Source organism: Rhamphochromis longiceps, linkage group LG22, assembly GCF_057381845.1.
Source record: "Rhamphochromis longiceps isolate RC_006_pf linkage group LG22, R_longiceps_female_GT1.1, whole genome shotgun sequence".
In the NCBI taxonomy this organism is placed as follows: Eukaryota; Metazoa; Chordata; class Actinopteri; order Cichliformes; family Cichlidae; genus Rhamphochromis; species Rhamphochromis longiceps.
Window position 1 is genome coordinate 8,892,037 of NC_140577.1, and position 14,978 is coordinate 8,907,014.

Genomic DNA, 14,978 nt, shown 5'->3' on the forward strand with positions numbered 1-14,978 from the left:
ACATGCATACTACCCTTTAGGGCTAAGCCCCGGGTGTTTCAAATGTCTGGCTCCGCCTCTGCTTGGCACAGATTGTACAGTAGGTGGACCAGAGGAGAAATGTGTTGAAAGTCATAGGAGCTTGCAAAGAAAAGCATCTGGACTTCTTTAAGTTGCTTGAAGACGTTTAACCTCTCATCCGAGAAGCTTCTTCAGTTCTGAAGAAACTTAAAGAAGTCCAGACGCTTTTCTTTGCAAGCTCCTTTGACAACGATGACCTGGATGACTGAGAACCTTCACAGACATAATGTGTTGAAAGTTTGACGTCACTTATAACTTATAACACTTGTATGTGTGCATAGGTCTATTATTTGCGATCGGAAACGAAGGAGAAAAGGCGCTGCCGTAAAGGCTAGTGTAGAAGCGCAAGAAAATTTATGCGACGGATAAGAGGCGGCTGGCTTGACTTAAATAGCTAGGTTTCATTTGACGTAGACGTGACGTCGACGTAAAGCGCGAAATTTGACTGGCGGTCGGAAGTGAACAAGATAAGCGCAAAATCACAGACAGTAAGCAAAATGCCTATGTCCTGTTGTGTTTACGGATGCTCCAGTAGGTCGACAAGAGAAACTGATAAACGGTATTTTAGGGTACCAAAAATAGCCCAACGAAGAGGAGAAAAATGGAAAATTCTAACCGAAAAACGTAGGAAAAAATGGATTTTAAATTTACGTTTACAGTCGGGAGGAGCAGAGTCTGCCAATGCCCGTGTCTGCAGCGACCACTTCGTCAGAGGTAATGTTATGTTTGCAAACGAACTTATTAGCATTAGGTTGTCGTTAAATTCTCGTTTACTTAGTGCTTTTAAGTTAGTAGTCTAATATTGACTTGATTGGGACTATAGGCTGCCCAAGTGCTTTGGATGACGAAGAGTCGGAGGACTGGGCTCCGACGGTCAATCTCGGCTACGAACGAAAACCCAGATCGGAATCAGTTCTCAAACGAGAGAAAAGAATGAAGCTTAAGGCAGAACAGCATCGATGTGCAGAGGCGATTTTGGATATGCAACAGACGGCTGAGAGTCCGGATTTGAGCCTAGTGACAGTGGAGAACAGGCTACTAACCCTGCCATACAATTGCAATGAGCTGCAATCACTTCGCCATCCTCCTTTGCAATTACCCAAGTCTTCAGAGGTGTCTCGTTAGACCGCTGAGAATGGTTTACCTTGAAACAAACAACTGTCACTCTAACGAAGTCCTAAGGATGTGGCATGTTTGTTGACGTTAAAGCCGCTACCGCTAACTGTTAGCGTGTTTAAGATAAAGCAATATAAGAACAAACACTCACCCTTGCAAACACCAAACTGTATCCATCACGGAGACGTTTTGTTCCAAGGTTGTGGACCCACCCGCTGACAAAAAAAATTGTACGCCTCCAGACTCTTGAAAGCTTTCATTTGCTGCCTAGTGTAGTAAGAAGTCTGGAGGACCAAGTAGTTGGTGATATCCACAGCCTCGATAGTAGGCAAATCCTTTACTTCTGTGGTGTATTCGGACATTTTCAAAGAATACGGATCACGTCCGATATATTTTTTAACTATCTGTTTATATCTCTCCCGAGAAACGGGGTCTAAAGTTGCACAATAGCTGCTCTCCTGACTCTCCACAGTGTCCTCCATGTTTACTTCCGCCCTCCACTCAAAAATCGCGCTGCCTCCGCACGTCATCAGAACCACGTGACCGCAACCCAACTATTACGGCTCATTTAACTGACCTATCCCAGACATCCACATGTACACATGTGTACTTTCAACCAATATGTATTCACAGGTAATATCAGCTGATGGGAGCCCTCCTGTTTATTGGTTTATAGTATTTCGGTTAAGTTGGCGGGACGTGTGAGAATCCAGTTTTCACCGGCTTTTAGTGGATCCATCGACGACGAGGAGGACGCACCGGAGATACGTGCAGGGAAAGGATTATTAAGTTTTTAATAAAACAAACAAACACACTCGTTTTTCGCCGGACATTTATCGTTTAGGAAACATACAATGTTTTATAGTCGAAGGAGAGCTCACAATAAGGACATGAGTGCTGGGACTCTCATGTTGTTCCTCTGCTTGGGTTTACTGTCCGTCTTCTTCCCGCTGGGCTGTGCAGGTGAGGTTGAGCTGATTTTAAATGCATTTGTTTTGAAATGATTTGTAAAATAACTGGAACTCACTGAGAAATAAGTTCGCATTATTATGTAAATGTGTAGGTGTGCATGTTTATCGACCTGTCAGGTTTCACGTCAGAGAGCTGGGTTAGAACCGAAAAGAAACTTTTTGACATCTGCCTCAGCGGTGTCTGATAAATACGTTTGTTCCAGCATGTAAAGACTCACGGTGGCTTATGATGAGAGACTGAAGCTCCTCACACTCACACACATACAAACAGCCGGAATATAGAAATCATGGTGGGAGGAGAGCGTTAAAATCAGCCTGTCTTAAAAGAAAAAGAAAAAAATCCAGATGTTATTTTGATTCTTAGATATGGCAAAACTTTGAGCCCTTCGCTGTTTCTCTGTGTGTGCGTGTGTTGGGGAATATGTATGGTTTAGAATTGGCAGTAACACCACCTGTCAGGAATACCAGAGACTTGGACAAAGTCAAATAATGTGAGAAGTCAAATACACAAACAAGCCGAGCAGATCCCGATCTCTCCTCTGCCTGTGTGTGAGTTCTTGTCCATATTTACTTTGTGATTGACGTTGACGTATTGTTATGATGTCATCGGGGTTTGGTTGTCTTAGATCAGTGCTGTCACATAACCAGGAAGTCCTTTTTTGGTTGACCCCATGCTTCTGGAACCTTCCTTACACTTTTTTTTTCTTTTGAACCTACAGGATACTGCATTAGGGTTGGGCAATTGGACAAATTGATATATAATATTTTATATTATATTTTATTTTATATATATTTTACAAGGGCGATTTATTTATTTATTTACCCATTAGTAAGTTTGCTAATAATGATGGAGTTAATAGAAGCAGTCAACAGAAAAAAAAATAATAATAATAGCGCTGTTTTAACAGCACCCCCTTTCATCTGCGAGCAAATGCACCCTCCTCAGAGTGCACCCAAATGCTTGTTGATGAAGCTGCATTAGCTGTGCGCATTAAAAAATTTAATCGTGTTTATCGTGAGGACTCGCTCGCTCTCTCTCTCTCACACACACACACAGAAACATACAGTGAGTGGAGACTTATATTACCTGGAATGCTTTCACCACATTGCTTTATATCTTACTCTGATATTATGGAGCACCATGTATGGAAATAATGATGAATTGAACATCTGAGTGAAATGGTTTCCAGTTATCTTCTTAATATGCTTATTTAACTTTATTTGATTCCTTTAATACACTATACACACTCTCATCCTTAGTATACAAATTCACAGCTTACATGATTCATTTAGTCTACTAGCCTGGCAGCACGGTGGTATGGTGGTTAGCACTGTTGCCTCAGCAAGAAGTCCTGAGATTGACTCCATCATCTTGGGCTTTTATGTGTGGAGCTTCCATGTAGGGCTGTTCGATATAACGATATATATCGGATGACGATATAAAAACATCTATCGTTTCATTTTACGCTATTGTTTGTTTCATGGTGTCGCAAAATAAACTGTTTACGGCAATATTTTTTTTCATGGTTTTGATGGTCACTGTAGTGGCTATATTAATTTCTTAAAGTTCTCTCTTTCTCTTATATAACCACACTACGGATGGACAAGCGCCTGTTTTTATGCGTTGTGGTTAGCAACAACGACGGTAACACCATCGTGTGGCCGCTTGTTTATGTTCCACATAAACCTTTCACAATAAAGCTCAAGATCCTGTTGAGACTTTTCAAAATAAACTGAATCACGTGAAAGAGCAGATTATTTACGGATGAGAAGTAAAAAAGAGCCGCCAGGTGCTAAAAAATAAACCTTAGACTCAAACGTTAGAACAGGCTTTTCCCCACAGCACGCCGTGTAATAAATACTCACAAAGAAAACGGCGGCCGTTACAACTTATGTCTAAAAATGTATAGTTTCATCCATCGGTTAAAACACTCGACTCCAGCTACATGACGCGCAGCTGGAAACACTTTCCGCAAGACGAGCTGCCCGAGATTCACAGAATTTACAGAAAATGTTACATTTTTGTGATTTATATCATTATCGGGACGATAGAATTCTTATATCGGGATATGAGATTTTGGTCATATCGCACAGCCCTATTTCCATGTTCTCCCAGTGTTTGTGTCTGTGGGTTAGCTCAGTGTCAGATTGGTGATCTCTTCAGGGCATCTGGCATAGGCTGGTGTTAGTAGACTATAACATCAGGAATCTGGGACTCCCCACCATTGGCCCTTAGAACTGAAGAAGCTTCTCGGATGAGAGGTGAAACGTCTTCAAGCAAGTCAAAGAAGTCCAGACGCTTTTCTTTCCAAGCTCCTTAGACTACGATGACCTGGATGACTGAGAACCTTCACAGACAACATCAGGAATTAGACTTGCTTTTTGGGATGTAGACTACCACTCACACTGATTTCAAATGGTCTGAAAAAAGTTTGTGATGGTCAGGGCCCTGTTCCAGAAAAGGTAATTCAACTCTGAATATCTTCACCTTGAGTGCGTAGTGTGCGTAAAGTGAAAGAACATCGTCATCAACGAAGCTGCAAAATCAGGAATCACAATAGCAACAGGGAGAAAAGTAATGTGACCACCATTTTTATTGCAGAGGTATATTAATCTAAGTCAGTGTGGACCATGGTATTTATCTCAAAATAGAGGGGAGTCATTTTATTCTGCATTTTTCTGTCATTATTTACCTGTTATTCTCAACAAGTTGGCATCTGACCAAAGCATTACTCAGCTATAATCTGACAAGGACAAAATGCAGCTCACAGCAACTGCTGTTAAAAGATCAATTTTGGTGACTTGCAGTGAAAAGTCATGTTGCATAATTATATACTTGTGGTTGAAAAATATTGAAAGTGATCAGAATATAGACAACCTGCAGACTGGATTTTTAAAAAAATTCTCTTTAAAACTGGTCTCAATGGAGTTTAAAGCCATTTTTTCACTCAAAACTTCAAATAATCTCCAAGATCCAGCTGTGACCAATTATAGCACACAAATGATTGATCAGTAGTTTGTATCTTAAGCTTCATATGAATTAATTCATTTAAAAAAGTGATTACCATTTTTTTTTTTTTTTTTTTTTTTTTTTTTTGGAGTATGAGGTGCACTATAAATTTTTCTCACAAATCTACAGTGTGCCTTATGTATGAATTCTGGTTGAGCTTACTGACCTCGAACAGATTTTATGTGGTACACGGTGCTCAAAAATCTGTCAAAAATGTTTTAGTACGACTTTAGTAAGCCACGAAGCCGCACCGCTTGATGGATTGTCGGAGCATTATGGCTACCATAGTCAGGAGCCTCATACGTACTGTGCTTCAACATAATATTACCGTATTTTGTGTGTGTGTGTGTGTGTGTGTGTAAAGGCCCCCAAATGGCACCTGTTAACAGATATGCTTACGAAGCAGATTTTAAACTCCAGGCTATCAGTCAAGCAGTAGAACATGGGAATAGAGCAGCTGTGAGAGAATTTAACATTAATGAATCAATGGTACGGAAGTGGAGGAAGCAAGAAGAATGAGTTGAGAAAAGTTTGACTTATCTGACGGTTTTGTTTCACTGAATGCCTTATAATCCGGTGCGCCTTATGTATGAAAACAGGACCCGTTCATTGACAGTGCGCCTTATGGTCTGAAAAATATGGTATAGTAATGCAGGTTATAGGTCAGGTTAAGTTTACAGAGTCCGAATTGGGTCTACTCTTAACAAAATCAGAGTTGTTATTAAAACTTGCCTTTTGGAGCGGGGCCTGGGTTTTAATGGTTGAGGACACATCAGTTTGCCAAACTCCAGTATGCATTATGTACTTTACTCCCTCTGCTTCAGGTCTCTGTAGCTCCTCATTCTGATTGTCCCCTCTAGAAGTTGTGCTTTGATCCATTTGACCTCTCTTGCTCTGTGTTATTTTTTTTCTTTCAGTCCAAATAAACATCACAGCTGGGCATGGAAAGAAGGTCATTCTGCCTTGCCAAGTTACAAACAACAGCAAACCCATTGTAGCTGTAGAGTGGAGCAGACCCGACCTGGAGCCAGACTTTGTTCTTTTGTACCGGGATGGGCACTTTGAGTCATTCTACCAACATCTATCTTTTAAGAACCGTGTGTATCTGCAGGACAGCGAGATGGAGCATGGCAATGTGTCTTTGATTCTGGAGAATTTGATGACAGATGATGAAGGAATATATGAGTGTCGTGTTAAAACACGAATGGGCCACAGGAAGAGAGCTCATCTCAGTAGTGACCCCATCAGCACCATCAACATGACTGTTGTTCCTTCAGGTGAGTCAGTTGATTTCACTTTATAATCAGAGGTGAACCTGCTTCCTTCCTTTCGTGAGAGAGAAACCGATAAGATGTTTATTTGCTAAAGTGGGTGCTCATCTCCTAATATGCCCTACACATTTCTAATCATCACTAACACACTCACACTCTGAAGCACTGTGGGCCAGTGGTTTATATTTAAAACTACTAAACTTTTAAAGGTACGCTGTCTCCTTTCTGTTCTTTGTAGAAAGCAGTTTTTGGTCTGAGTGATGTGATCAGAGTGTAATAGATAATGTCTGACAGCAGTTTGAAGATGAAATGGATTCTGTTCTGTTCTGTTCTTTACTCATTACCTACCTGACAGCTGACACTACACACTTGTTTCTTACCTGCAGCTAACATAGGAGGAACCCCAGAGAATGGTGGGAAGGAAGACGGAGCCAGAGGAGACCTTGCACTGATCTGCACTGCCCTGCTTCTGTGGGTTTTTTTTAGTTATTATTTTTAGTTTAGCTATATATAATCTTTACGATCTTTAGAGAAAAAAAGAATCAAAAGCAGAATCTGAGACAGCGCTTATCTGAAACAAAGCAACCAGCAAATTATTTAGGTATATAACAAATCTTAAAGCTAGGTCAAAAAAACAGTCAAAAAGGTGAGAGTATTGGGTTGCAGTTCCAGCTTCCTGTATCAGGATCCCCAGGCAGAGCTGTTAATTCCTAGTTAAAGCTGATATGCTAAAAATGTGTTTGAGCAGCACGCAATAGCACCCAAGCAAGCACCCATTGAGAACCGGTTCCCATTACTGAGGACGACAAGCGAGCACACATTGAGCGCCAGTGCCCGTCATTGGGAGCACTAGTCAAGGGCGGCACACATCGCAGCAGACGAGGGCCAGCTCCCAAACTGGAAGTACCCGTTAAGGACCGGCACCCATCACTGCAGACGACAAGGAATCACCCGTTGAGGGTCACTGGGAGCACCCGTCTGGCGACTGTTGCTTAGAGCGCCCATTGAGGACCTGTCAAGTACCGGACCTGTCACTAGTAATGCCTGTCGGCACCATCCAGTCACTGGCAGCGGCCTTTGAGGACCTGTCAGGGACCAGCACCAGTCACTGGCAGCGCCAGCCATTCATCCATTGGCACCGCCGGCGGCAGCCAGTCATTGGCAGCGTCCATCGAACACCAGTGCCCGTTGTTGCTGACGATGAATGAGCACTCGGCAAACACCAACATCTGTTTCTAGTTCACCCGTCGAGCACTACTGCCTGTCACTCCACCCATTGAGGACGTCACACGTCGAGCGAGCACCCGTCGAGGACCAGCGCTCATCACTGCCGACGACAAGGGATCATCCGTTGAGGACCAGTGCCAGTCACTGGGTGCAACCGTCAAGGACCTGCACCAATCACTGCGGAAGACAAGTGAGCGCCCGTCGAGGACCGGCGCCCATCACTGCCGACTACAAGTAAGCACCCATCGCTGCCGGCACCCATTGCTGCAGACAACAAGCGATCACCCGTCGAGGATCAGTGCAGTCACTGGGAGCACCCGTCTGGCTCTTGATGCTTAGAGCACCCATTGAGGACCCCTCAAGTACCGGGCCTGTCACTAGGAATGCCTGTTGGCACCAGCCAGTCACTGGCAGTGGCCTTTGAGGACCTGTCAGGGACCAGCACCAGTCACCGGCAGCGCCAGCCATTCATCCATTGGCAGCGCCGGCAGCAGCCAGTCATTGGCAGTGTCCATCGAACACTAGTGCCCGTCGCTGCGGACGATTAGTGAGCACTGGGCGAACACTGACATCTGTCTCTAGTTCACCCCTCGACTACCGCCCGTCACTGATGCACCCATTGAGGACGTCACACATCGAGCGAGCACCCGTCCAGGACCAGCGCCCATCACTGCCGACGACAAGGGCTCACCCGTTGAGGACCAGTGCCAGTCACTGGGAGCACCCGTCAAGGACCGGCGCCCATCGCTGCTGACGACAAGCGATCACCCATCGAGGACCAGTGCTGGTCACTGGGAGCACCTATCAAGGACCGGCGCCCATCACTGCCGACGACAAGCGATCACCCGTCGAGGACCATTGCTGCGTTCATCATACGCAACCTATTGCAAAACTGAAATAAAGAATTTTTAAATGCGTTGTGTACGTTTTATTTTAATGTCTGCACTGTAAGTATTGTTACATGAGTCTGCTGAAATGCTGGGCACTGTAATCTAAACAAAATTATATGTAGCTGGTGTGGCTTTTATCATGTCTCCTCAGATCACGCAATACACTTTGTCATTCAGGGACACCCAGAAGGATGGCTATTAGTCACAAATTTCTGCAAACCCAATTAGGGTAGGGCCACCGCTAACCCGTTTCATTTTTGCCTCAGTATGCACCTGATCTACTTTTTGTTTTTGTTTTTTAAAAAAATTTTTTAACACGTTGAGTGTCACTCGGTTAAAGAGATGAATGTATGGTTCAGCCTTTAACGGTGTTCAGGACGACAGTTAACACATGGAGGTTACTGTGGGTACTCAGAAATGCTCCAACAGCTTAAAAAAATATACTCTGATGAAAACTTGGAAAAAATTCCTTCATGGTCACTTTTTTTTTTCTTTTGCTATTACTAATGATTATGTGGACATTGTTTCTGACTAGCAAAATCTGTTATTCAGGAAAGGACCTGTTGTAGGATCTGGACCTCTGAAGATGTCAAAATTGTCTTGTGCAACAATCAGTTGGGTAACCATAAAGATGCTTTATCCAATGACAAACGGGTGAAAGGGAGAAACATGGAAAAATTAATCCTGAGCAAATTTGGTGTAATGAAAAAGATTTTTTTTTTTTTTTTTTTTTTTTTTTTTTTTTTTTTTTTTTTAAAGCTTCCGAGCTGCAACCTCAATTGTGGTTTCTCTAGACCAAGATGGCACAGAGTATGGCAGCCTTGTCACGAGCTCCCACAAGCAACAGTTGCTTTTTGTGTTTGATTTTACTTTTACCTTATTTTTTCCACCAGTAATATATTATGTTTTTTTTGTATACGACCACCAAACTTTACTGAACATAAGAGCTAGACTCTCTCATCGTTCTCTGGAGTTCAAGTTTGCAGACCCCCCATTCATCTTGCCTTTGTGTTGGGCCCCTGGAGGCCGCAAACGCAGAAGCAGAAGATCTGGTGTTCTCGTTCAACTGATACGGCACAGTCTCTGGGGAACAAGCTGTGTGAACTTCGGGCATGGATCTCATTCCAGTAAGAGATGTGGCACTGCTGCGTGATGTGCCTCACAGAAACCCGGCTATCGGACAAGGTACCGGACTCTGCCATACAACTACCAGGGTTCTCCGTGCACTGCACAGACAGGTCACAGGCATGTTTCATGCTCAACAACAGCTGGTGTGATTATGCGAACGTGCACCCGTACCTGAAGTGCTGGCCATTCTGGCTACCGGGGGATTTTACAGCTGTGATCATTACGGCTGTTTACATTCCCCAACAAGCTGACACTGACCGAGTACTCAGGGAACTACAGCACGATCAGCAGTCAGAAAACCGCGCACCCAAAGGCGGCTTTATCATGACCGGTCCACTGTTGGTCCGACCAATCAGAGTTCTTGCTGCAGGACTGTTTTGATGGCTGCTGACGACATTGATGAGTACACAGACTCTGCGGATTTATAAGGAAATGCGTGGAAGATGTTGTCCTATCCAGAACAGTTAAGGTCTACCCAAATCAAAAACCGTTGATTAACAGCAAGGTTCACACGGCACTGGCGGCACAGAACGCTGCTTTTGCTTCCGTGAACACATCGGACTAAAAACACGCACATTGCCAAGTCAGTAAGACAATTAAAACAGTGAAATATAAGTACAAGGACAGAGTGGAACAACAATTTGACAATCCTCTGAGTATGTGGCAGGGACTAAACACAATCACAGACTTCAGAGGGAAAATCAGCAGACCGCAGTCCATGGCCTCTCTCTTTGAGGATCTAAATGTATTCTACGCTAGATTCAACCCAGCAAACACAGCAAGACTGGACAGTGTACGCATTGGGTATGACATCAGCGTGCACACTGTGTCTGTGGAGGATGTGCGGAGGTGCTTCAGACAGGTGAATACGCGCAAAGCTAGCAGTCCTCAAGTCATCTGCGGCTCAGCTGGCTGGAGTGTTTACACACACCTTCAACCTTCCCCTCTCGCTGTCTGTAGTCCCAGCCTCCTTCAAAATGGCTGCCATCATCCCTGTAGCCAAATCCTCCACCATCTCATCACTGAATGACTGGCGACCGGTAGCCCTGACCCCCATCGTGAGCAAATGCTTCAAGAGGCTGGTCAGGGACTTCAACTTCTCTGCACTACCCGACTGCACGGCCACTAGCAACTCCAGCATCACCGTGAAGTTTGCGGATGACACAACAGTAGTGGGTCTTATCACCAAAGGTGACGAGACAGCTTACAGGGAGGAGGTCAGTGCTTTGGCTCACTGGTGTCAAGAGAACCATCTCACCCTCAACGTCATAAAGACAAGGGATTGATAGTGGACTGGCGGAGGGGTAAAGAAGCACATATCACCATCAATAGCATGTGGAGCGAGTGAGCAGCTTCTGTTTCCTAGATGTACGTCTTGCAGAGGGTCTTACATGGTCAGTACACACAAACAAAGCAGTGAAGAAGGCGCACCAGTACCTCTTCCTCCTCACGAGACTAAAGAGATTCGGCATGAGCGCCCACATCCTCCGGACTTTCTACCACTGTGCCATTGAGAGCATTCTCACTGGATGCATCGCTACCTGGTATGGCAACGGCACCACTTACAACCGCAAAACTGTTCAGAGAGTGGTGCGATGTTCTGAACAGATAACTGGAGGTGAGCTTCTTTCCCTCCAGGACATCTACAGGAAGCGGTGCCTGAGGAAAGCGGGGGAGATCATCAAAGACTCCAGTCACCCCCACCATAACCTGTTTAAAGTACTTCCGTCAGACAGGAAGTACTGCACCATCTGGTCCTGAACCTGCAGACTGAGCAACAGCTTTTTCCATCAGGCCACCTAATGGAACAGTGACACTTCATAGACTCCTCACTCTCACCTACCGGAAATCCAATACTATGCACTCCATTTTGTACATATATGCCATTTCTTTTGCACAATATTCAACTGCTGACTTGGCTATTTTTGACATACACACATTTTTTTTTTTTTGTGCATACATCCTTAAAATTGTACATATATTTATTCTCACATTCCTGCTCTTATAATTGGCTTGTTTCTTACATTCTTGTATTTTGCGCACCACTGTTGCTTGTTAAGCTTGCACAAAAGAATCTCAGTCACATGCGCTGTACCAATGTACTAGAAATGTGATGTGACAATAAAAGTGATTTGATTTTGATTTGACAGGCCATCAACCCATTAAAAATATTGCTATCTGCATATATTTGCGCAATCTCCAAGCTTCACGTTCCCCAGACCTGAACACACTTGAAAATCTCAGTGACTCTGTCCGTGATGCCAACAAATGGTGCCCGTCACTGAGTGCGCCTGTCAGAACACCAACTCCCATTGCTGAGTACCACAAGCGAGCATCCTCATCTGTGAGTGGGTTGAAGAGCTGGGTGGGTCAGCCATTACCTCTGTTCTGGATGACACTTAGTACATGGAGGTTACTGCAGGTATTCAAAAATGCTCCAAAAGCTTGAAAAATTATACATTCTGGTAGAAATTGGGAAAAACTGGTTGTTTCTGACTGGCAAAATCTGTCATTCAGGAAAGGACCTGTTGTCCGTGCCCCCCAAATGCTTACAGGGCTGTGAAGACGTCAAAGTTGTCTTGTGCAACAATCAGTGGGGTTACTGTAAAGATGCTTAGTTGAAAACGGGTGAAAGAAAGAAACATGAAAAATTTGTTCTGAGCCAACCTGGTGTAATGAAAAAGGTTTTTCCAAGGCTTCTGACAGAAACTAGATGGTAAAACTGTACATGTGATCAGATATTGAATGTTTTTGAACAATGTTTATTTATTTGTTATCTAATCTCTCATTTCAGATACAGAAAGTCTAGAGCATGAATTCATAAAAGTGGACTTTGTATGTAGTTGAATCCCAGAATTTCACAGGGCAATAAGAAAGAAATGGGTGTCCTGAGGACGTGGGCTGCCTCACATGTCTTTAGGCCAAATCACCAATGTCCAACATGGAGTCCCAGTGTGTCACCTTCAACCACCCAAGCAGGAGACAGGGTAAGACCTTATAACTGTAGCATCCATACCAGTGCAGGAAGTAATTGAATTTTTTTATTTTATAGTCACATAAGGTGTTCAGTTTTACCAGCTGTGGCTCTGGGCCATTTTTGTCATTTTCTACATCTCATACAGATGATTTGGTGAGAAAAATTCACAGTTTAACAGGCGACTCCACAGACTATTTTTAAGGATGCACACAGAAACTAACGTCATCCATTTTGACAGCTCATTTGTTGTCATCTCTTTTTTTTTTCCAGAGTGATCCACTGAATGAACACAGTGATGTTATACAGTCAAAGAATGGTGACCAAAACACAGCAGAAGGAAAAATTAAACTCAACTCCCAAGGTAATGGTAACATTTTTAATAAATACTCTATTTATAAAGTAATACAAATGAGCAGAAAATGGTTAATGATATAATGTCAAATGCATTTGCAACAAACATTAGACACAATATTGGTTCCATCACACACTAATGTCATTCTGGTTTATTGTTAACTTACAGAAACCACAGAAGGTGACAGTAGTAGAAATTATAAGAAGGTAAGAAAGTCCAAATTGTATTTAAAAAGATATTAAGGACTATTTACTTTATCAACATTATAGTATTATAATGTTTTTGCATACAGCACAAGTGTATATGCTTATACTCTGCAGTCATGGGAGATTTTGGAGGAAATCTGCAGAAAGAAGCTGCATCAAAGACAAAAAAGCTGCTTCAGAGACTTCACCTTCAAGACAAAATTCAACAGAAGTTTTCACCAGCAGAAATTCTCCAAATTCTTCCAACTATGAAACAGCACCATGCCACATCTAGGAAAAATCTAGCTCACACTTTTCTTCGCAGGCTTGTGATTAGGGCTGGGTATCATCACTGATTCCTAGAATCAATTCGATTCCAATTCACAAGGTCCTGAAATATCATAATTCTGGTCATTTATCAGTAAATATCAATTTTTTTATATCTACCGTATTTTTCAGACCATAAAGCGCACGGGATTATGAGGCGCACTGTTGATGAACTGGTCTGTTTTTATACATAAGGCGCACCGGATTATAAGGCGCATTAAGCAAAACAAAACATTCAGATAAGTCAAACTTTACTCAAATTCTTCTTGCTTCCTCCACTTTCGTACCATTAATTCATTAATGTTGAATTCTCTTGCTCCATTCCCTTGTCGTTGCAATCTGACTGAACTTTGGTCCATTTACAGCATCCTGACATGCGATTGGAATTGTCCCTAACCATTGGGTACTCTCCCGTTAACTTTTATCTAGTGGAAAAAAGTCACTGTTTAGTTTTCTGTCTTCAGTTATGTTGGAAGTGATAGCAGAGCTGTACGTTTCAGAATATGGTATATCGCATTTAACTGGAAACTAGCGAGCTAACTTCCTGCTGGAGATGTGCAAAGCAGCTGGTATTTTTATCTGTGTTTGCATTTGTTAAGGGGGGGGAAGAGTATTTGTATTCGAGTAAAATTCAAAATAGGTGTAAATATCCATTTTTTGGTGTTACACTATAACGTTATTTAGAAGTGTAAGTATACTTTAATTATATCCATTATAATAATTATGGATATGCAGTATAAATAAATGATGATGATATTAGTTGATGTTTTCTTCCATAAATCCAGCAATGAACATGTAACGTCATTGAAAAGGAAATAACATAACAACCATTGCCTCATCCATGGTTAAACCAACAACTAATAAAATACCATTGTGAACATTATGACAGGTGTTTGATATGTCTGCCTCTGCTGATTTGACTTTTGCACACATTATATATCACTTTGGTTTCATCTGCAGCACTGACTGTAAAATGCTTCCACACAGAACTTGAGTTTTTTGGTTGGTGGAGGACCCAGAGATGGCTCAGCAGCAGCAACACTTGTTTCTATTTGGTATGCCAAATCCATGTGGGGAGTTTCAGCTAAATTAATGAGTGATGCACACTATATGAATGAACGTAGCGCATGAGCACCAAATTTTACAAACAGAAAACAAAGACTGAGAAATTGCTTTTCACCTTCTTTGGACAGATTAAACATCTTAGGCCACCAATTGATTTGTTGTTTTATTTCAGTCTGTTTTAAATACAGTACAACAAGAAAACACGGGATATGTGTTTACTGCATTAACAACAAGAAAAAAACTGTAAAAGTACACCATTTTTATGGCTGCAATCACCAATTACTTGGTGGGTGGAAGCATCAAAAATTGCCGTCGGTTTTTAAAGAGTGGCAAATCGGTCAATCACTCTGTTTTGACTCAGATCCTGAAGCATGTCTTTTTTTCAATAGTCATGACTGC

The 14,978-nt window shown here is 42.7% G+C and overlaps 1 protein-coding gene across 4 annotated transcripts; it reads left to right on the forward strand.

Annotated features, from left to right (window-relative positions):
* The first annotated feature begins 243 nt into the window (after positions 1-243).
* LOC146643368 (coxsackievirus and adenovirus receptor homolog) lies at positions 244-14,397 on the forward strand. Of its 4 annotated transcripts, none has more exons than XM_085395213.1 (7): positions 244-774; positions 6,075-6,434; positions 6,815-6,899; positions 12,468-12,660; positions 12,921-13,011; positions 13,171-13,208; positions 13,295-14,397. In XM_085395213.1, the coding sequence occupies exons 1-4, from the start codon at positions 558-560 to the stop codon at positions 12,487-12,489; spliced, it is 684 nt and encodes a 227-aa protein (XP_085251339.1). In that variant the 5' UTR covers positions 244-557; the 3' UTR covers positions 12,490-12,660; positions 12,921-13,011; positions 13,171-13,208; positions 13,295-14,397. The 4 variants fall into 4 exon arrangements, with proteins under 4 accessions (XP_085251339.1, XP_085251337.1, XP_085251340.1 ...); XM_085395211.1 differs by having other exon boundaries at positions 13,323-14,397; XM_085395215.1 differs by lacking the exon at positions 244-774 and adding an exon at positions 1,906-2,139 and having other exon boundaries at positions 13,323-14,397.
* Positions 14,398-14,978: the final 581 nt, after the last annotated feature.